We start from the raw sequence: 22,569 nt of genomic DNA on the forward strand, positions 1-22,569 counted from the left end.
ATGACGATAACAAGGAGGACGAACACGTTAGATCAGCAACACGAAGAAGAACATGTCGAGGTGGTGGATGAAACCAACCTTTCTGAAACCGTCCGTCTATTGAAACAAGAGATGGAGGCTATGAAACAACAGCGAGAAAAAGATGCTAGGGAGCTTTCGGCCTTGAAAGCTGAGAATGAGGCACTAAGGAATCAAGACACCTCATGGAAACCTACTCAGGTCACCAATACGCAAACTCAAGGGTCGCACCAGTCCCATACGATCCATACATCGGTCCCTCGTGCCTCGGCAGTAGCACCTGAAAAGCACCCTTCGGCCGTACCCACTGTCGGTCGGCCCGCAGATTTGACAACTATCGGCTCACACCGACACCCTTTCACCCCCTCCATAATGCAGCTCTCTCTTTTGGACAATTGGAAATCTTTACCCATTGATAAATATGATGGTACCACTGATCCTGATGAACATCTTGATGTTTTTCTTACGCAAGTAACCCTGAGTACTACGGATGATGCTGCATTGTGTCGCATTTTCCCCACATCCCTTAAGGGTAGGGCGTTGAGCTGGTTCACTCGGCTACCCCCTAACTCGATCGACTCATTCAATACTCTGTCATCTCAATTCACAGTTCAGTTTGCAACAAGCCGTCCTCATAGCTTGACATCTTTGTCATTGGTTAGCCTTCGGCAAGATAAGAAAGAATCGCTTCGAACTTTCATGGATCGGTTCAACAAGGCAGCCTTGGAAATCCGAGATCTTAACCCGGCGATAGCACTTCATCACCTGACGACGGCTTTAAAACCAGGGTCATTCGTCAATAGCCTATGCAAGAAGCCTCCTTCAGATATGAATGATCTGCGCAGGAGAGCGGATAAATATATGCAAATGGAGGAGTTGGCCGAATTTCGAAATCAGGCCCGGGCTGACCAGTCGGCCAAACTCGAGAAGCCAATCGAACAGACATACAGGGGGCGAGGCAAAGAAATAGCTCTTCGGGACCGACCCGTGCGAGGTCCCAAATACTCCAATTACACCCCTCTTAATGCAAGCCGGGCCGCGATACTAGAGCAAGCTTTGGCAGCAGAAGTGTTGGCAGTTCCAAAGAGAGCTTCCACTCCGCCACGCGCTGATACCAACAAAACCTGCAGGTATCACCGAAATCGCGGACACTCAACTGAAGAGTGTGCCGCCTTAAAAGATAAAATTGAAGATTTGGTCAAGCAAGGCAAGTTGCACAATTTTGTGGATCGGCCAGCTTCATGTCGTCCCCGCTCCTCGTCCCAGTATCGACACAATGATCGGCATGTGCAGGATCGGTCTGATAGACCTCGGCGCGAGCGAAGTAGGTCGCAAGAAAAGAAAGATGATTCGGCACCTTCACGTCGGAGGGTCATAAACACAATCGCAGGTGGATTTGCGGGTGGCGGCTCGACATCTTCTGCCCGAAAGAGACACCTTAGAGCTATTCGTTCGGTCAATAATGTGGATAGGCAACCTCCCCGACGATTACCAACAATAACTTTCACTGATGCTGATTTTCAAGGCATCGATCCTGAGCAAGATGATCCAATGGTGATTAGCGTGGAAATTCACAACTGTATAGTAAAGAAAACGCTGGTGGATCAAGGCAGTTCGGCAGATATTTTGTATTGGAATACCTTTAAACAGTTGGGTATTTCTGAAAGAGAATTGGTCCAATATGACGATCCTTTGGTCGGTTTTGCAGGGGAGAGGGTGAACACCAAAGGGTATATTAAGCTTTTCACTCGTTTTTGTTTTGACGAACAGGAAAGCAGGGAAATTCAGATAAATTACATCATGGTAGACGCTCACACATCTTACAACATTCTCTTGGGACGACCATCATTGAATATGCTAGGCGCTGTGGTGTCAACTCCGCACCTAGCAATGAAGTTCCCTTCTGACAAGGGGAAAATCATCACCATCCACGCCGACCAAAAAGCTGCTCGGGAATGTTATTTTGCTAGCTTGCAAGTAGCTCCAATAGAAAGAAAATCAAAGTCCAAAAGGGTTCATGTTGTCAACTCTTCGGCATCAGTTGAAGAACCAGTTTGGGATCTTGACCCAAGAATGAATGATGAGGAACGTGTAGAGACGGTAGAGTCAAAAAGAGAGCTACAGATCGGCTCGAATTCGGCTCAAGTCACATACATCGGTGCCGACACATCTGAAGAAGATTGTTCTATCTTGCGCCGGGCGTTAATGAAAAACAAAGACCTTTTTGCATGGACACCTTCTGACATGCCCGGCATAGACCCCAATATCATGTGTCATAAATTATCAATTTGTGCCGAAGCGAGACCGGTTGCCCAGCATAAAAGGAAAATGGGAACCGAACGGAAGCAAACAGTGGAAGCAGAGGTGTCCAAGTTGCTAGCAGCGGGATTCATTCGGGAAGCTCACTACACCACTTGGCTAGCAAATGTGGTAATGGTGAAAAAGCCGAACGGAAAATGGAGAATGTGTACTGATTACACTAATCTCAATAAAGCATGTCCCAAGGATGCTTACCCACTCCCGAACATAGATCGGTTAGTTGACGGTGCCTCCGGCCACAGAATCCTCACCTTTCTCGATGCTTATTCGGGGTACAATCAAATCCCCATGCATCCCCGCGACGAAGAAAAAACAGCTTTCATAACTGATTCGGCCAATTATTGCTATCAGGTCATGCCCTTCGGGTTAAAAAATGCAGGTGCAACTTATCAGAGATTGATGAATAAAGTCTTCCGGCACCAAATCGGTCGAAGCATGGAGGTGTATGTTGACGACATGGTTGTTAAATCCCACGACATTGCCCGCCATGTAGTTGATCTTGCTGAAGTATTCCAACAATTGCGCCGGTATGACATGCGTTTGAACCCTGAAAAGTGCGTGTTTGGGGTATCAAGTGGAAAATTCCTTGGGTTTATGTTGTCGGCAAGGGGCATAGAAGCCAACCCTGATAAATGCATGGCAATCGTCAACATGGTAAGTCCCAAGAACCTTAAGGAAGTCCAGAAGTTAGCAGGACGCCTTACTGCGCTATCAAGATTCATCCCCTGTTTGGCCGAAGTAACCAAACCCATTGTAGGATTGTTGAAGAAGATCAAGAAGTTCGAATGGTCTGAGAATTGTGAGGAGGCTTTCAAGACTTTGAAGGAGCGCCTCGGCTCGCCACCCATTCTTTCCAAGCCCGAACCCGCGATACCAATGGTGGTTTATTTGTGCGTATCAAACGACGCAATCAGCGCCGTTCTGATTCAGGAAAAGGAGGAGCAACAACCTATCTACTTCGTCAGCCGAATGTTACAAGAGGCCGAGACCAGGTATCAGCTTCTGGAGAAGATGGCGCTTGGGCTCATTCATACCGCTCGGCGCCTCAGGCAATATTTTCAGAGCCATCGTGTCATTATCCGAACTGATTGCCCGATAGCCAAGGTGTTGCGAAAGCCAGAACTAGCAGGACGGATGATGGCGTGGTCTGTTGAGCTACCAGAGTTTGATATCAGCTTTGAGCCACGAGGTCCGGTCAAGTCTCAATACTTGGCTGATTTTGTTAATGAATTGCAACCGAAAGGTCGTTTCGAGAATGACGTGTGGACCATGCACGTGGATGGCTCGTCAAACAGTCAAGGCATTGGCGCAGGTATAATTCTTGAGGGACCGACAGGAGTGACCCTGGAACAGTCTTTACGATTCGTGTTTAAAGCGTCAAATAACCAGGCCGAATACGAGACACTATTGGCAGGATTGAGACTCGCACAAGAAATCGGGGCTACACGATTGATATATTGGACCGACTCGAAATTCGTGTCAGAACAAGTGAACGACAATTTCCAGGTGAAAGATTCAGGCTTGCTGAAATATTACCACTTGTTTCACAGAATGCGCAGCACTTTTGAGGATGTCCAAGTGAAACACACGCCGAGAGAACATAACGAGAGGGCCGATCAGTTAGCTCGGTTAGCAAGTAGTAATCGAAAACTCGGTCAGCTACGAACCACACTTCACCTTGATCTTGCCACTCCAAGTGTAACACCGATCGAATGTATGACGATCGAAGAGCCTACACACACCTGGACAACGGAAATAATAGACTACCTGGAGCTTGGCAAGGAACCATCTGACCATGCGGCTGCCAAAAAACTCCGAACTCAAGCGGCCAGGTATTCGGTTGTTGGGGGACAGTTGTATCGCAGGGGTTTCTCGGTGCCTCTTTTGAAATGCATCGATACGGCACAGACGGATTATGTCTTGAGAGAAGTTCACGAGGGCATATGTGGATCTCATTCGAGAGGGAGGACGCTAGCTATGAAAGTGCTTAGAGCAGGTTTTTACTGGCCAACTCTCAAAAGCGATTGCATGCAGTTCGTCAAGCGTTGTTTTTCATGCCAAAAACATGGCAATCTTATCCATGCCTCGGCTGAAGAACTACACAGCATAAGCTCGCCATGGCCGTTTGCAATATGGGGAATGGATATACTCGGACCATTCCCGATAGCTAAAGGCCAATGCAAGTTTTTATTGATTGTTGTGGATTATTTCACGAAATGGGTCGAGGCCGAACCACTCGCCAGCATCACAGCCGCTAATGTTCAGAAGTTCTTGTGGAAGAACGTCATTACTCGTTTCGGCATTCCACATGCTCTCATAACCGACAATGGTTTGCAATTCACCGACCAGAAACTCAATCGATTTATCCAAGATCTCGGCATTCAACACAGATTTACATCGGTCGAACATCCGCAGTCCAATGGACAAGCCGAAGCAGCTAATAAGGTGATACTTACTGAATTAAAGAAGCGATTGGGGGATGCTAAGGGAGCTTGGGCCGAAGAATTGTTAGAAGTCCTGTGGGCCTATCGGTGCATGCCTCAGTCCACAACTCAAGAAACACCTTTTAGGCTAACATATGGCACCGATGCCATGATCCCTGTTGAAGTCGGGGAACCTTCCTTTCGGCGGCAACATTTTGATGAGACAACCAATGAAGCATCGCTCCGAGCCGAAGTCGATATGATTGACGAAGTACGAACCAAAGCTCAGATCATAGCCGAAGCTTGCAAGCAACGAATGGCTCGTAGATTCAATTCCAATCTCACCAAGAGAAGCTTCAAGGAGGGAGACTTAGTCTGGAGAGTTCTGGGACTGGCAAGACGTAATCCACGGGAAGGCAAGTTGGCAGCAAATTGGGATGGTCCGTTTCGGGTCCGACATTCCTTGATAACGGTGCCTACAAACTTGAAGAGCTTTCTGGCAAGATCATCCCCAGAACATGGAATTCATCTCACTTGAAGACATACTACAGCTAATCGTTGTAATCTGATCATAATGTAATTCCAAGTTGCACTCTTTTCCTTGATCGGTCTTTTCTCCCCTTGTAAAAAAGTGAAAAGGGGTTTTGTCCGACAAGGTTTTTAACGAGGCACATATCAATAAAGTACACTTTATCTCATTGTTTGTTTTTGCCCTCTCGAAAATTCGCGCAAAAGGCTTCCCTCCCAAGTTAATCAACTCGGCCAAGGATGTGCCTCGGAAAATCACGCAAAAGGCTTCCCTCCCGAGTTGATCAACTCGGCCAAGGATGTGCCTCAAAATCACGCAAAAGGCTTCCCTCCCGAGTTAATCAACTCGGCCAAGGATGTGCCTCAGAAAATCACACAAAAGGCTTCCCTCCCGAGTTGATCAACTCGGCCAAGGATGTGCCTCAAAATCGCGTTAAAGGCTTCCCTCCCGAGTTGATCAACTCGGCCAAGGATGTGCCTCGGAAAATCACGCAAAAGGCTTCCCTCCCGAGTTGATCAACTCGGCCAAGAATGTGCCTCAAAATCGCGTTAAAGGCTTCCCTCCCGAGTTAATCAACTCGGCCAAGGATGTGCCTCGGAAAATCACGTAAAAGGCTTCCCTCCCGAGTTGATCAACTCGGCCAAGGATGTGCCTCGGAAAATCACGCAATTCCGAGTGATTCCACTCTGTCTTGCTCAAGAAACAAGGCAATTTCGAGTGACCTCTACTCGGTTTTGCCAGCAAATCAAGGTAAGTCCGAGTGAGCTCCACTCGGCCTTGCTCAAAAAGCAAGGCAATTACGAGTGACTCCACTCGGTTTTGCTAGCAAGACAAGCAATTTCGAGTGACCTCTACTCAGTTTTGCCAGCAAATCAAGGTAAGACCGATTGACCTCCACTCGGTCTTGCCACCAAATCAAGGCAAGTTCGAGTGACCTCCACTCGGTCTTGCTCAAAAAGCAAGGCAATTCCGAGTGACTCTACTCGATTTTGCTAGCAAGACAAGGCAATTCCGAGGGACTCCACTCGGTCTTGCTCCAGAATACAAGTGTTTCTTTTGATTTTTACAAACAATAATACCGATTCGGCTACTTATTACTTGAGTCTTACGTGCAAATTTGACAAGTACTTCGAATGAAGAAGACGTATTAAAGACACAAGTTCAAACGAGACAATATCATTACATTCTAAAAAAGGAGGCTCTATCGGCCCCCGGTCTACACTTGTTCAAACAAAAGTTAAAAATTACATAAGACCTATCAAACACTAAACTATTCTTCCGGAGATCGGGCTGCATCGGCTTGAATGACAGATTCAGGATTTCCTTCGGCCTCATTCTCAGGTTCCGGGTTTCCCTCATCCATGGTGTTTTCCTCGGAAGAGGTTTCGGCACCTTCTGCCTGGGGGGCATCCTCTGGCTCTTCCCCATCGGGATTTGCCCCTTCAGGCATATCAGCAAAAGAAATCAATGACCCTTGATAAAAATCTTGGGTTATATCAAACTCGAAGCCCTCTTCAAATTGGCCGAAGTGCTTGGCTTGCCGAACAGCGTGTTTAAACCCGACTTCATGTTGAGCAACAATCTTCTCTTTCGCCTGCTCCTTTAGGCGGTTGTACTCGGCATGAGCCTCCTCCAGTCGGCGTCGCTCCTCATTAGCTGCTTTTAGAAGGTTCAGGCGAAGAGTATCATTGTCTCGCCGAACAGCATCCAATTCGGCCGACAGCTCCCGATTTTTGGCTGTCACTTCTTCATTCACCGCGATAGCTTCGGCGGCAGTCCTCTCGGCCTCCTCTAAACTTTGTTTCAGATGCACCACCTCACCGATGGGTTCCATGGCCAGGTGATGGGCTAAGGCCAATGAGCGAGTTTGCACCTCGCAGTAGAGTCTCCACTTGGCTCTTGCATCCAGGCTAGCCAAGAACTCCTGCCCAAAAGGAGACACAATGTCAGGCCGAATCAATGTCTCGGCCGACACATCGTCACCAAGAAAGGCACGAGACATTAGCTGAGGTGGCACCACAATCACAGTCCGATTGGGTGATGCCTCGGGCACTGACTTGGCCTTCTTAGCGCGTTCTGGATTTTCCTCAGCGCCTTTCCTTTTAGGACGTTCTCGACTGGTCTCCTTTCCCTTTTTTCCCTTCTTTTTTTTTGCGTTCGGGAGAAGGAGGCGCTCGGTCATCATTATCTGGTCGGGGGGTGCGTGCAACTTCCGAAGTGCCTACACCCTCGGCTTATCTGACTTGCTTCGCCCGAGCAGCAAGCAAGTTGCGAATATTCAGCTCATCGGCGCCGCTGGTAACCATGATTCCTGCAAAAAGGGTTAGGTAAACATCAATAGGAATTTAATTGACAGTCGAAATAGGACAGATAACATACCTATCAGGTCATTCCACCAACGTGAAGATTCAACCAAGTTAATTAAAGACCTAGTCGGCAAGTGCCGAGGAAGACGAAGTAATAACTTCAGGTCATTCCGCTCTTCGGCCATCAGCATCTTCTTCGGCACCACGTCGTAAGGCCGAGGGGCACGAGTCCAGTACAACGGGAACAGACTTTTATCATCCTCCCCAAAGAAGAAGCGCCGTCCATTCGGCCTGATAGTCACTCGGAAAAATCTCGCCTTAAAATTCTTATATGATGAGGTAAAACTGCCCAACAGTAGCCGATCACCCACTCGGCTCAAGGAGAGCCACTTCACCAGTATAGTAGGTCGGGAAGAGTAAAAATATAGAAAAAGGAGTGGAGAAGGCTTGATGTGGATACACTTACACAAGTGCTTAAAACCTTGCAATTGCGCCCAGCTATTCGGATGCAATTGAGTAGGAACAACGTTCAACACCTTCAGCACCCCCATGGTAAACTCATCAAACGGCAGTTTTACCTTCAGGTCCCGAACGAGGCAGTCGTACATATAAAATGACTCCATCTTTGCGCCACTTTGATCTAAACAAACAATGTCTGGGTTCGGGAAGGCGTTATTTCGGCAAGACCGAACTCCAATCGGATACGGCTCCTCCTTAGCGTCAAAATTTAAGCATTTTGTATAGTCCAGCAGGTTTGTGATCATAGTTATGTCTCGGTAACGTGAATAGTAGGAAGTTACCTCCCCATTGACCCACTCGTAACCGGGCACATCAGAGGGACCGTATCGTTGCCGATTCGAGACACGCTTCGTCTTTTCCTAAACCTCTTCACTCCCGCTAGTAGAGGTTTCCCCCGAAGAAGAAGCGCCCTCATTCAGTCCATCGGCATTAATCGGCAGCCGAACGGTACTTCGATGACTTGACTCGCTGGACGATGTCCCCTCGGATGACGACGACCGAGAGCTGTCGGCCGAAGAGCTCGTAGAACTATCAACCATGATTATAAAAGCTTACCAATTTCTTTGCAAAACAATTCCTAGTCAGATCGGCTTCGGAGATCTTCGGCTACTCCAATTCGGTTGAGAGCAATACGTGCGAATGGCCCTACCACTCGCCTATTTATAGGCTCATCAAATGGGCGGGAAAATGCAACTTTTGAATTTGTGTAACCGTTCGATTCACACGATCCAACGGTTACAAATGTGCAACCGTTCACCTTACCAGGGCCACTGTCTCCATTTTACCCTTAAAGAAAGCTCCATCTTTCGTCAAGGCTGGGGGGCAGTGTACGGGTAGGGAGGTCGGCCACCACCCTGTCGGCCATTGAATGGCAGAACCAGGCAGCTGAATGCCAATCGGCCACCTGGATCGGCCTATCATCACTTATTACCTTTAATCAAGTAATTAGGGGTTAATTAGTTGATTAGGGTGTATTACCTAATACGGTAAGTATGCTGCAAGGCCCATGGGGTCCGGGCCCATAAATGACAGTATAAATAGCTTAGGACAAAAGGTAACGTCACTGTTCATTAATTATCCTAAAGATTCGAGCTTGTCCTGACTTGAGCGTTGGAGTGCCTTTTGCAGGTTCCAACCCCCTCTTCAGCGTATCGGATTACTGGGTCGAGAGTCTCGTTCGGTCTTCGGACTACTAGAAGACTTAGTGTGCCCTTCAGACAGGTATAGTTACTAATTAAAGTTCTATTTATTCTAAAAGAATAATTGTTGGAAAACTAATTTTAAAAAATTATTTTGAAAACCAAATTTCAAAATCTCATAGTGAATAAATATGTGTATTCAATAATGTAAGCATATATTTTGTAATTAATAAACATGTAATTTTAACAAAAAAAATTATATTTTATTACATTAAGCAAATAACATTATTTTAATATATCGTAAAAGGAGGTGTCGTGTTTTTTATTCAATCTATTTTTATGTTATCACTTATAATCTACTATCAACAAAATATTTTCTTACTCATAAATTGATGTTTATTATCTTCAAAATCAAAATATAAAATCATTCATAAATGGAGACTTTTTTAAGATGCAAAATCATTAATAATAATAATAAAATTAACATCAAAATTTTCTTTACATATTATTTTCAAATAACTGCACCCTTCTTAGCATCGATGATTTCTGAGTAGGTTTTAAATATAAGGGGGAAATGGGAGGCGAGATAAGATTTTCTATAATTTCTTACTCTAACTAATGACTAACGTTAGCCTAGTCAACACTGATAATAAAAAATAAATAAATAAGCATTTCTTAAATTATTAATACTTAAATATATTTTTACTACAACAAAATTTGTTATTAACGATAATTATTTAATGACAATAATTTAATTGTCTCCATATATAAAAATATTAATTACTAATATATAATAACTACTAAAAATATATTTATATTACACTAAAGTTTACTATTAGCGACAATTATTTATTAGAAAAAACTTAAGTTTCACATCGATTAGAGATAAGATAATTAAATAGTATATAAGTGAGTAATAACTATCACCTTACATGTTCATTTTATAGGGTTGACTCCTAATTCACTATTCTAAATTGGTATCAAATCACTCATTATTACCAAATTTAATAGTGTTATAAAATAATTAGAGAGCAACTTTCACCTTATAAATCTCACATTTCTTAAGAGACAAAATAATTAAAAAATATATAAATAAAAGACAACCCTCATCTTACAAATTTCACATCAAGTAGAGATAAAAAAAAATTATATAAGTTATGAATTTAGAAAAGGAAATTATAGGAATAAATTATTTAAAGTAAATGAGACAATTGAAAAAAATAACTTTTAATAACCTTTAAAATGGCTACTAAAATTGCCACTAAAAAAATAAGTTTTTCCGATAATTTAGTAGATCTTTACTAACATTTTATATAAATATTGGTAATAATAATATTAGCGACACTAGATACACCAATATTTATTTAAATACTGGTAAAAAAAATAATAGCCATTTATATGGCCGCTAAATAATAAATTAATTGCCACAAAAAATTAATTTTGGTGTAGTGTTTTAATCTCTATAAAATGAACACTTTTTTTTTTATATTTTTGTAAATATTTTTATTTATTTTTCATTCTTCTAAAATATATAAACATTATTTTTTATCCTTGTAAAATAATTTTTTTTATATATTTTGATTCTTATAATTTTTTTTTTATGTTTGACACTCTAAAATTTAAAATCATAATTTTTTAGTCCCTAACAATGAATTTAAATTATATAAAAAATATTTATTTTAAATTACTTTTAAGGTTAAAATTTTTATATGGTCATTGAAAATTAACATTTTTACTTTGTATATATGGTGGAAAAATTGAAACAGAAAGATGCCTGGTTCATTTTCATTATAGAAACTAGAGTCGTCAAAATGTGCTCTAGTCCATGGGGTAGCCTACCTTGAAAACGGGTTGAGTTGGATAAAAAAATGAAACAATTTATGATGGTTAAAAAAATATGACTCAATCCACTTTCGACCCGGTCCATCCAGGTTGAGTCCGTGGTGGGCCAGGCTACCCACCTAATCCACTTACCACCCCGTCAATCTAAACTACTAATAATTCACTTAATTAATTATTATTATATATGTATTATTTTAACAATATAACATTTTTTTTATAGATAAAGATAAAATCAATGTTAAACAACATGAAATTACTATAAATTTATCTATTCAAATCTCCAATAAAATTTAATATTGATGTCATGAAATGATTTTTATCTTTTTGTTTTGATTTTTTAAAGTTGTACATTTTTTAATTTAAGTTTAATGTTATATGCGTGATACTTAATTTGATAATTTTTACTTTAGATTAGAGATTATTTTATATTAAAATTTATTTTAAATTATAATTTTATTTTAAAAAATTAGGTAAATTAATGGATCGTTTATTCCATCAATTCGTGATGGGCAAGGTTGGACTAGGAAATTTTAGACAATAAATTTGGTAGGCTAGACCGAATCAATACACATATAAAGTAAGTTAAGGTAGGCTCGAACTAACAGGTCAGATTGATGCATTTTTGACAGGTGTAATGGAAACTCCTCTTCTTGGGTGTTAGACCTCCGTCATTCTTTCCTTCATCACCTGGACTTTGATTTTTTCTTTCTGTAAGGAATCTCCGTATCAGATAGAGAGATAAGTTTGTTAAAGGTTCAGGGTTGGGTTCTTCTGATAGGACTACACCTTCCTCTTCATCGTTATCGAGTGCCAGATTTCCCAAATTTGGTGGTTCCATGAAGTTTGGCACGTATGGTGGAGTAACAATGTACATAGCAGTGGTTAGGTTAAACTTCTCACAAGGATGAGAAACTTCTCACAATAGAAGATTAGTCCTTTTAAAGTAATATTATTTTCGTTTTATCCTATTAATTATAGTTATCTGCACGGTGATCCTATATCAAATTTTACTTATTTTGTGTTTTGGTCTTTTTTCTATTTTGTTCTCTTGATTTTCTCGTATTTCTATTTTTCTTTAATTCTTTTTAGATTTTTCTGGTAAAGTTAATGGTCAATTTGATGGTAAGGACGAAAATGAAAACAAGTGAGAAAATAAAATTCTAAAAGTTTTATAAAAAAGACTAAAAACAAAAACAATATATTTTACAAGGATAAAAAAAATTATTAAAATTCTTTTTCCTTTAATTTTGTAGAGGAACTAAACTGGATTGCAAAATACCGATTTAATTTGGTTTGAATTCACTACTTTATTACATTCATATGAGTATCCTTTTTATTTATTTATTTAATTAGGATGACTTTTTATTAAAAAAATAAAATCAAAAAGCACCGTAAATGTGTAATCGAGACATGTACGTACGTGTTAATCCAAACCTAGTCTTGGCCCATTATAAGTGTTTTCTTACAGGACCCAATGACCCATTATAAGTTAGTCAATTTTAACATTGATTATGGATCATATTTTCTTATTTGTTCCGTTGTCATGTAGTTTTTTTAGGAAAATACTTTCTAAAATATGCTTTTAAAATAAAATAAAAAAATTTAAAACGATATCTTTTACATAACATGATACTATTTCATTTTAATATAATTTATGTTAAATAACATCATTTAATTTATATTTTTCTACTTTTAATAATTTATTTCATCAATTGTAAAACAATTATCCTAAACCGTTTTAGACTTATAATTAGCACGTGTTACCAAAAAAATGAATGTAAAAAAAAAAAGCTTTTAGCACGTGAACTCGATTGAGTGGATTTTATTTTTTTGAGAAATTTCTACCGTACCCATCAAAATTTAATAGTTTTGAAACTACCAACTTTTTAGACCGTCGATATTTAATGTTCTCCATGTTATAATTTTACTTTTTGGTAATAAAATTATTGATATGTTCATTTAAAAAAATTATTATCAAGTTTTTAATTCAAATGTTTTTAATTTATAATACTACATAATGAAATAGATTACTCATAAGATTGACTTTTTTTTCCAACCAAAATAAAATTACAGTTTTTAATGTATAATTATACAGTTATTTTGTTAAACTACATAACACTTGAACTTGCATTCATTTTCTGATTGAACATCTATTATATGATTCTTGATAAATTGCTAAAGAAATAATCTGAGAATAAACGAAAACAAAAGCACATTATGCACGTAACATAAAAAGATTATTCTAAACTTATTATTATTCTAAATTTTCAATGAATCATAGAACCTTGAGAACATAAGAACTAATTATATTATTTTAAAAAAATAATTAATTATATTTTTATTAGTCTTAAAAAGATTGTTTCAAAACTTATCAATTTAGGTACTGTAGTCTTTATTTTTTATTTTAGCTTTTACTCATTATTGAGAGGGCCATGTGATTCAATTATTTATTGATTTTAATTAAATCACCTATTATAATAAAATTGGTGGAATGATTCTATTTCCAAGCTGCACTTTGATGTTTGGGATAGAACAACTCTACAGAGACATTGCTTCTGTTGTGAAGAGGGAATCCTTGCCTACCTCTAATGGCACACAGGAATCAGATGTTTCAGGTAAATTTGTTGGCTAAAATTTTTAAGGGGTATATAGGGTAATATAATACATAAAATCATGGACCCTGATTTTTCCTCCCTCCCCAACGGATTGACTATTTTGTTTTTTTAATCTCACATACATTTGAATGAAATTATAAATCTATTCATTAATTTGGTAACAATTCCCTACATCAAAAAAATATTTATTATTTTTTATTTAAATAATAAATTAAAGTGAAAAATAAATTTCAGTTTTTGTTCCTTTTTTTTTTCCTCCGACCACCGTTGATCATTGCAAACACTGTTCTTGCATATGATGTGATTCTTTTCACACTAAGATAATTAATTAATAGTGCTACGGTAATTTTATTTTATTTTTTGGTTGAATGCATGTCATCAATCTAATATACAGTTAATTTCGGTCAGCTTTTCTATTTTACTACTTTTCATGTTATCCAAAACAAGAAGTACCAGTACATTTGTGTGGAAATGAAAAATAATTTAATCAGCTTTGGCAGAAAAGGAACATATATTGCCCCTAGAATTTGACCTTGTATATAACCAGTCGCGTGTAAGACTAAGGTAGATATATTTAATTCATCTCTGACCATGATTAACATATTAAACAAGGTTCACTTCATTTCTTAGTATAAAAAAGGTTCACTTTGTACCAAGAAAATAAAAATACCAATCACTAACAGTAACGATTTAGTATTTAATTAGCCTATGTGGTAGAGTTTTTTCTAATGAAAATGAATTTATTAGATATTGATCGTTATAACCTCAAGCATGTGATTCAGTGGTAGGGGTTAATCCATGTTTAAGTAAGGTCAGGGGTATCACACCCTTTAAGGTGCCTCCAACGTAGCAAGGTGTCATTTTTTCTAAGTATTATATATCATTCAATAATTTTATATTAAATGAATTTTATAAATTTAATTAATAGATTGAAAGTTTTTTACTCTTAGATCATATATACAAAATTTTATATAATTCAAGATGATTTGTATCCTTTCTTGTCACTTCTTCACATGATATATATATTTTAGTTGACTTTATATTTTTTTCTTTAGTAGTTATATATCTACCAAATAAGTAATGTTTAGATAATTTTCTGAAAAGTCAAATATTTTTAACTTTGGAGTTATGGTTTTAGAAATTATTATAGCTAGGAAAAAAGAACTTAAGTTATTGTGAATCACAAGATAATCTCATGAGCTATGTGAATATAATAATTAATCTTTCTAATTAATGCTCATACTTACAATGTAAATTAAATTAACTTAATTAAATGTTGAGAAAAAAATAAATTTGGATGTTTAATTTTATAAATTATTGCAGGTTTGGAGACAATGGAAAGATTAAACACCATTGAACATATTGGACCCAAATTTAAAACAAAATTATTTTTAAATTGAAGTGATCAAGTGTATTCAAATTAAATTGTCTTGTTAAGTGTTCAAGAAAATTAAGATATTAGACTTACAATAACAAAAGTTGTTTCATATCTTAAGTCATACACTTGAATTACCATCACCACACAAGAACCAATATTTTTCTTGTTGGACAAGATGGATAAAAAAATAGCTACACTAATTTTCTGTTAATGAGATGTTAATAAATACAGTTTATGCTCGTTAATAAATTATTTCCATGTTTGATAACATTTTCTACTTGTGTTTAATACATAAACTTTCATTCAACAAGTATACTCATTTAAACTAGACTCTGTTTAACAAGTTTCCACCACTAGCTTATATAATCTCTCGATCCTAAATTTAGCACTTAAGAAAGTTTCAAATGACTGATATTTTCAACTGCTAATATAATATTACTTTTTTTTTTCAATTTTAATTCCTCATAAAATTTTAACTACTAATTAAAAGTAATGTATTTATTGTGAGAGTGAATTATGTTAGTAAAATTATATATTTATTATTGATCTTAATAGTGTAAAATCTTAAACCACATACAATTTGAGATGAAACAAGTAATGAATAAGCTTCTTTGACTGAAGTAGAGGAATCAGGTCATGACCTTTGTCTTAGTAACTTAGTTATTTTCTTTTTTTCCATACCCGAGTTAAAGAAATGTTTGAGTTGCAAAATCATTGATGATAAAAACTTTAATTTGAATTTTTGAAACTGGAAACCCAAAAATATAATTTTATTGCTCTCTTTAAATCAAAACACTTTAATTTCATGCGACCAAAGTTCTAATCACTATATATTTTTTTCCTAACTAGCATTATATTGAAATGGAGCAAGTGTTACGCTCGTCCTGTTGATACGATAACTGGACTTCTATTTATTTTACTAATAATTTTGATATGCTTTCTAAAATATTAACAATATATCTCATATACTTTATAGTATCTTATATTAGCATGTTTGGAAAAAAATAATGCTCACCATTTTATATTAGTTGTTTTTCAGAAGAAAAAAATTGTTTGTATAAAAAATACTACATGTTTAGAACAATAGGTAAAATTTATAAAACTAATGATTATTTTTTAATATTTTTTTCTAAAATCGATATACTATATTTTTTTTAATATTCAAATGAAATTAAGTATTTCAAAATCATTTTTTAAAAAAATTTAACTAAAATTTATTATGATTATAATTGATTATACATGTACATGATTAATGGAATATTTAAATTTTTACATCTTTCCAAAAACGCATTCTATTGTAAATAAGTGCTTGTATATCTTTTCCACAAATACTTATAAGTAATAAATTAAATAAACAAATTATTTTATTTTATCCTCTCACAAATATTTATAGAACATTTTATCTAAATAATTTTAGCCTATAGGTTTTAGCTTGTGAAATCGATTGAATGAATGTTTTACTCTTTTATTCATTATTGACATGGTCCTGTGTTCCAATGATTTTAATTAATTGACACAGGATAATAATGCTTTGGGGTCCATATCAATGAATACAGGCAAAATGGAAAATAGCCAAGTCAGGTGCCAGTGCTGACTCCACCAGCAACATGAATTGACACCACGATTCGTCCGCACCTGAAGTGAATAATCCACAGAATAGAAGAGAAAGAAAACGCATCCGCTACGTTTCTAATCATAATCTAGTCATATTATGGCATGGCAATTACATTTTTCATTTTTCTCAACTCTTTTAAGCCAGTCAAAGTTTTGCTTTGTTGACTAATACTCGCAAACCTCAATCACGTTCATACACTGCGCCATCTCTGATTACTCCCCTTTTACGCATATTTGCATGCCGTCACTCATTTCTCCGTCTCAGTGCACAAATGTTGCAGCGTTACAGAATCATGATTGCCAAGTCCAAAAAGAGTCTAATACCCTTCCTACTTTGCATTCTTTTTCTCACCGTTACAGAAACCTCAGCATCAGTGTTCAACAACGTTAGCTGCACCAGCAACAACACTTTCACTCCCAACAGCGCCTTCAGCGCCAACCTCAACACCCTTCTCTCTTCCCTTTCCTCCAACGCCACCAACAGCGTTAGGTTCTTCAACGCAACAGCAGGGGAGGATTCTAACACCGTCTATGGCCTCTACATGTGCCGTGGAGACGTGCCGTTTGCTCTATGCAGAGAGTGTGTGGGTTTCGCTACGCAAACCATAGCGTCGTCGTGTCCCGCGGCAAAAGAAGCTGTGATTTGGTTCAACGAGTGTTTGTTGCGCTACTCTTATAGGTTATTCTTCTCCAAAATGGAAGAGTGGCCGAGGTACCAGATCAAGATCCCGTTGGGGGATCCTGTGGTTTTGCACAGTGTTGGCTTCTACACTGCGTTAGGTTCCATTTTCAGTGAACTATCACATGCAGCGGCACTGGCTCTCGGAGAGTCTAATAATCCATACGCTGTTAAGCAAGAAAACGCTTCTGCGAGTGTTACCCTTTATGGCCTCGCTCAGTGCACGCCGGACTTGTCCGCCGGCGACTGCAAACGGTGTGTGGCCGACGCGGCGGCGGGATTCGCCAAGTCCTGTTGCGGAGGGAGCATAGGGGCGAGTGTTCTGTTTCCCAGTTGCATTGTGCGGTATGAAACGTACCCGTTTTATCAGCACTCCGGAATCTCTGCGCCGACAATGGTTAAGGGTACGTAAGTTTCTTTTCTTTTCCTTGTCCAATGAAAAAATGTTGGATTCAAGTTGCTTTTCTTTACAATAGGCATTGGTTTAAAGGAAAGTGAGAGAATATAACCAACAGGAAAGAGAGAGAAAGAAAGATTTTTTAAAGGAAAGAAGCAAAGTTTAAACTGTGGTGGCGGCTACGAGTGATTCTTGAAGTTGTCAGAAATTGTAAATAAATGTGGTGGATCGTGGATGCAATTGTGATTAATTGCGATGTAGTTGGAGCCAAGATCACTCTAAAAATTTTGATTTTGTTGTCATAAAATACGGTTACATATATGTTTTTTAAAACCTTTGAAAAGAATAAAAGGAAACAAAATTACCTTATTAATTTGATTTCTAATAAAAAAAAGATCATCTATGAATTGTTTAAGACAGTGTGGGAGGATGAACATAAGACTAGAATAAGTTTCAATTCCTAGCAAATATAATTCACGCATTATTAATATTTGTTGATTAAAAAAAATAATGATCTCTAATTTGAATCATGTATATACATCATAAACATTGGAAAGGAATAACTTTGTCGCCGAGAGAAAGACTTTTGCCCTAATAATAACCATACCTCACTTCAACAATATTGCTTCTCATGAAATATTCACGTGTTCTCTATCAAGGAAGTTTCTAATAAAGTAGAATTTAGTTCACCACGTTTTTACTTGAACTCAATTAATAGAAAACTCTTCATAATAGAAATATTTTGACCCCTCTATTTCCTTTCAAATATTTAAGTTAAACAAATTGTTTATAAAAAGAAAAACTCTTTCTCTCCTCATTTTTCCTTCCAAATAAAACACTCTGTAAATTGCGTAATACAAAAGAGAGAAGATCTTGTTTAATGAGTAGCGTAAGCATGAATATCAGACAGTGACTTGGAATAATCAGCATTTTTCTACGATCTTTGCTATATCAAGCGTGATCGTTTGTTCATTAATTTACCACTTAAAAAAACTTTAAAATGCGTTGATCGCGTGTGGTTTGTTAATATATGACATGTTTTGACAGGTAAATCAAATATTGGAACTGAAGTGATTGCGATCGTTATTGTCTTGGTTATCGTTTTGATGATGATTTTTTGCTCTGGCTATGGTTTCATCTGGATAAAAGCAAGAAAGAAACGCAAGGCCAGTGTCAGAGAAAACTGTAATGTCAATAAACCTATTATAAACAATATTTCAGCTTAATAGAAAATCCTTGAGTTTTTATTTTTTATTTTTTTATCAACTTTTCCTTTCTGTGAATTGTTATGTAGTTGAGCCAGAAATAAAAACTACCTTGGAGTCCTTGGAATTTGATTTGGCTACAATTGAAGCTGCGACAAACAAGTTTTCTGAAGACCGCAGGATCGGCAAAGGGGGTTACGGAGAAGTCTACAAGGTAACATAAATGTGATGATTAATATATGTATCATCCATTATTGATTTTTTTTTTTTTTTTTTTGTAATTTTTCTGTTGGCATGGTAATTTTAGGGAATCCTTCCTGACGGAGAAGAAATAGCCGTAAAGAGATTGTCAACAAGTTCTCGGCAAGGAATGGAGGAATTCAAAAACGAAGTGTTGTTAATAGCTAAACTTCAACACAAAAATTTGGTGAGATTAATAGGATTTTGTCAAGAAGACCAGGAGAAACTACTTATCTATGAATATGTCCCTAACAAGAGCCTTGATCACTTCCTATTTGGTACGTTTGCCACATCAATATATATTTCTTCTTTTTATGCTATAACATATGGAAAACTTGGAATTATATATGTAGCTGATCATAAGACAAGAGGCCACTTATACTTTTCTCATGTAGTTTGGCTGATGGCATTTTATAGATTCCCAGAAGCGAAGACAATTAACTTGGTCAGAGCGATATAAAATCATAAAAGGAATTGCAAGAGGAATTCTTTATCTTCATGAAGATTCTCGTCTTAAGATTATACACCGTGATATCAAGCCGAGCAATGTTCTATTGGACAATGACATCAATCCAAAAATATCTGATTTTGGAATGGCAAGGATGGTAGCTACGGACCAAATTCAAGGATGTACCAATAGAGTTGTGGGCACATAGTGAGTTGCAAACCTTACCTTTACCACCCTTATATTATTATCTATGTGCTTCATTATTTATTATCATAAAAAATGTGGTATGTTCTGAATATATTATGCCGCCTATCATCACTTAATTTGGTTCTGGAAGTGAAAGTAATTAATACTGACAATATGTGTCACCTTCATGGCATTCAAATATATTACTCTGACTTTGGATGGCAAGCATGCTGCCTGTGCTTCAGTCCAGAGATGCTTAATTAATATTGTCGGAACTTACTGAGTTTCAAATACGTACAATGTGATATGCCTCTACTAATTTTACTTGGGTTAACGTGTCAACCTATTCTCCATTTGCATTACTAGTCTAGTTATATATAATCTGGATGCTAACTGCTAAGTATTTTTTCTCCTCTTTTTCAGTGGTTACATGTCTCCTGAATATGCAATGCATGGACAATTTTCTGAAAAATCTGATGTATTCAGTTTTGGGGTTATGATTCTTGAGATTATCAGTGGAAAGAAGAATTCATGTTCTTTTGAATCATGTCGCGTTGATGATCTCTTGAGTTATGTGAGTATCAAATTTGTGTTTGTTCTCTTATTCTTTGTATGAGATTCCTCTGCTTTTGTATTTTTCTCGCCATGGCCTCTACTGGACCATAGTTAAGAGACATTAATACAAATTAAGAAGGCAATAATAATAGGCCATTCAATTTATGGTTTCAGGCATGGAGTCAATGGAGGGATGAATCACCATTTGAATTGCTGGATCCAATTCTGCTAGAATCTTATAGTCCAAACGAAGTTGAAAAGTGTATACAGATTGGTTTATTGTGTGTGCAAGAAAATCCAGATGATAGGCCTAGAATGGGAACCATTATTTCATATCTTAGCAACCCTTCAATTGAAATGCCATTCCCTCTAGAACCAGCATTTTTCATGCATGGCAGAATGAGAAGACATTCAGCCGAACATAAATCATCTTCAGGTTACTCCACCAATCATTCTTTCTCCTCCTCTGTAAATAAGATGTCTACATCTATTTTCTTCCCTCGATAGTTGTTACATGTTATATATCAAATTAAAGTGAAGAAAATATCAAATATATTATGTTTTAAAATATTGACTATTTGACTTTTTTGTTTATGAAATATTAAAAGATGAGGATATCATAAAATGATTATGTGATAATCTCTCAATTTCTTTTTCTATAAATACTGACGCATATTTTATTTATTAAAGTAAGCTTAACGACTTCATAGAAGGAACTAAATGTATTAATTTGAGACAAGATTGATAATTTTAAACGAAAAATAATGATAAATTATTTACGATAATTACAGAATTTAGCCTAAAAAAATATTGGAAAGAATTGATGGGCTGGAGACAAACGTTCAAACGTGGCTTGCGGCATACTACGTAGGTTGAATTAATTACATGAAGAAATTTTAAGTGAAGGCGGTTTTAAAGAAGCCACCTATCTTTGACAATTCCTTGGTCATTGGATGCGTACGTCTTCACGTTGACCCATACCAGCGAGGGAGGTTAGCTATATTCTTTCGCGTTTTTTAACACTTAATTATTTTAGTTAGTGGAACTTACATAATTTAAAAATATTTTATACTTTGCTTAACTGGATTAAATAACTCACTTTTCAAAACAAATTTTAATGCATGTTTTCTCAATTTGTAAGACTTAAAACTTCTTTATTAAGAACAACCAATATTTAATCGCTCAAATCAATAGATGTATAGTATTCTCTCATATAATAATATCTAGGCTAAAACTCTATTTTGTTCCCTTATAATTTTTTTTTGTTTCAATTTAGTCCTTCATTAATTTTTGGTCTCAAATTGGTCCTAAATTAATTAATTAATTTTAATTTAGTCCCAAATTAATTAATTAGTTTCAATGTGGGACTTCCGTCCAAATTATTTAAACGGAGTTAACTTTTGGCCACATACGTGACATCCACGTGGATGAGAAAATTCTTTTCAATACACCTGGACCCGGAACGGCCCGTTCTGAAATCGGAACAGGTCGTTCTGGTTGCAGAATTAAAACACCACCAGTGAAGCAGAATGGGACGTTCTGAAATCAGAACGGGTCGTTCTGCTTTCAAAACAGGCCGTTCTGAAATCAGAACGGGCCGTTCTGGTTTTAGTACGGCCCGTTCCAGAACTGTGAATAAAATATTCTTTAGTTAATTGTGTTTTTGATATTATAATTATGCAATTTTGATCTCTAAGGTTTTAATCGAGTAATTTCAGTCCTTAAAAGATTATAATTGTGTAATTTTAGTCTCATAATTTTTAATTGAACAATTTTAATCTCTCAAATATCATAATTATGGAATTTTAGTCTTTCTCATTAAAAATTTAATAATTTTAAAATTTTAATATATATATATAATGTTTTAAAACTATATAATTGTTTGTTTATTTAAATTAACGTATATTATTTTTTTTAATATATCAAATGATATATATTTACTATTACTAAATAAATAAAATTTCTATATTATTAGTATTTTAATATTACTGATAAATTAATATCAATAATATTTTTACCCTTTTTATAAATAAACTAATAATTTGATAAATATAACTTAATATATATTAATATATTTTTACAAAAATATAAATATATAAGATCAGATATATATTTCTAATTAATATACTTATATTTTTGTAAAAGTATATTAATATA

General features: G+C 36.6%; 2 protein-coding genes across 4 annotated transcripts; both read left to right on the top strand.

Annotated features, from left to right (window-relative positions):
* Positions 1 to 5,298, top strand: LOC145950090 (uncharacterized). The gene has a single exon (XM_083061017.1). The coding sequence runs from the start codon at positions 1 to 3 to the stop codon at positions 5,296 to 5,298; it is 5,298 nt and encodes a 1,765-aa protein (XP_082917143.1).
* An 11,466-nt stretch (positions 5,299 to 16,764) lies between these two features.
* LOC109806095 (cysteine-rich receptor-like protein kinase 10) lies at positions 16,765 to 21,585 on the top strand. 3 transcript variants are annotated; one of them, XM_020368456.3, is made up of 8 exons: positions 16,765 to 17,785; positions 18,826 to 18,963; positions 19,073 to 19,197; positions 19,291 to 19,501; positions 19,641 to 19,878; positions 20,281 to 20,431; positions 20,587 to 20,848; positions 21,204 to 21,585. In XM_020368456.3, the coding sequence occupies exons 1-8, from the start codon at positions 16,975 to 16,977 to the stop codon at positions 21,281 to 21,283; spliced, it is 2,016 nt and encodes a 671-aa protein (XP_020224045.1). In that variant the 5' UTR covers positions 16,765 to 16,974; the 3' UTR covers positions 21,284 to 21,585. The 3 variants fall into 3 exon arrangements, with proteins under 3 accessions (XP_020224045.1, XP_029126508.1, XP_029126509.1); XM_029270676.2 differs by lacking the exon at positions 16,765 to 17,785 and adding an exon at positions 18,644 to 18,667 and having other exon boundaries at positions 21,204 to 21,569; XM_029270675.2 differs by lacking the exon at positions 21,204 to 21,585 and having other exon boundaries at positions 16,769 to 17,785; positions 20,587 to 20,982.
* The last annotated feature ends 984 nt before the right edge of the window (positions 21,586 to 22,569 follow it).

The sequence above is a fragment of the Cajanus cajan genome, chromosome 7 (genome assembly GCF_000230855.2).
Source record: "Cajanus cajan strain Asha chromosome 7, NIPB_CcT2T_4, whole genome shotgun sequence".
NCBI lineage: Eukaryota > Viridiplantae > Streptophyta > Magnoliopsida > Fabales > Fabaceae > Cajanus > Cajanus cajan.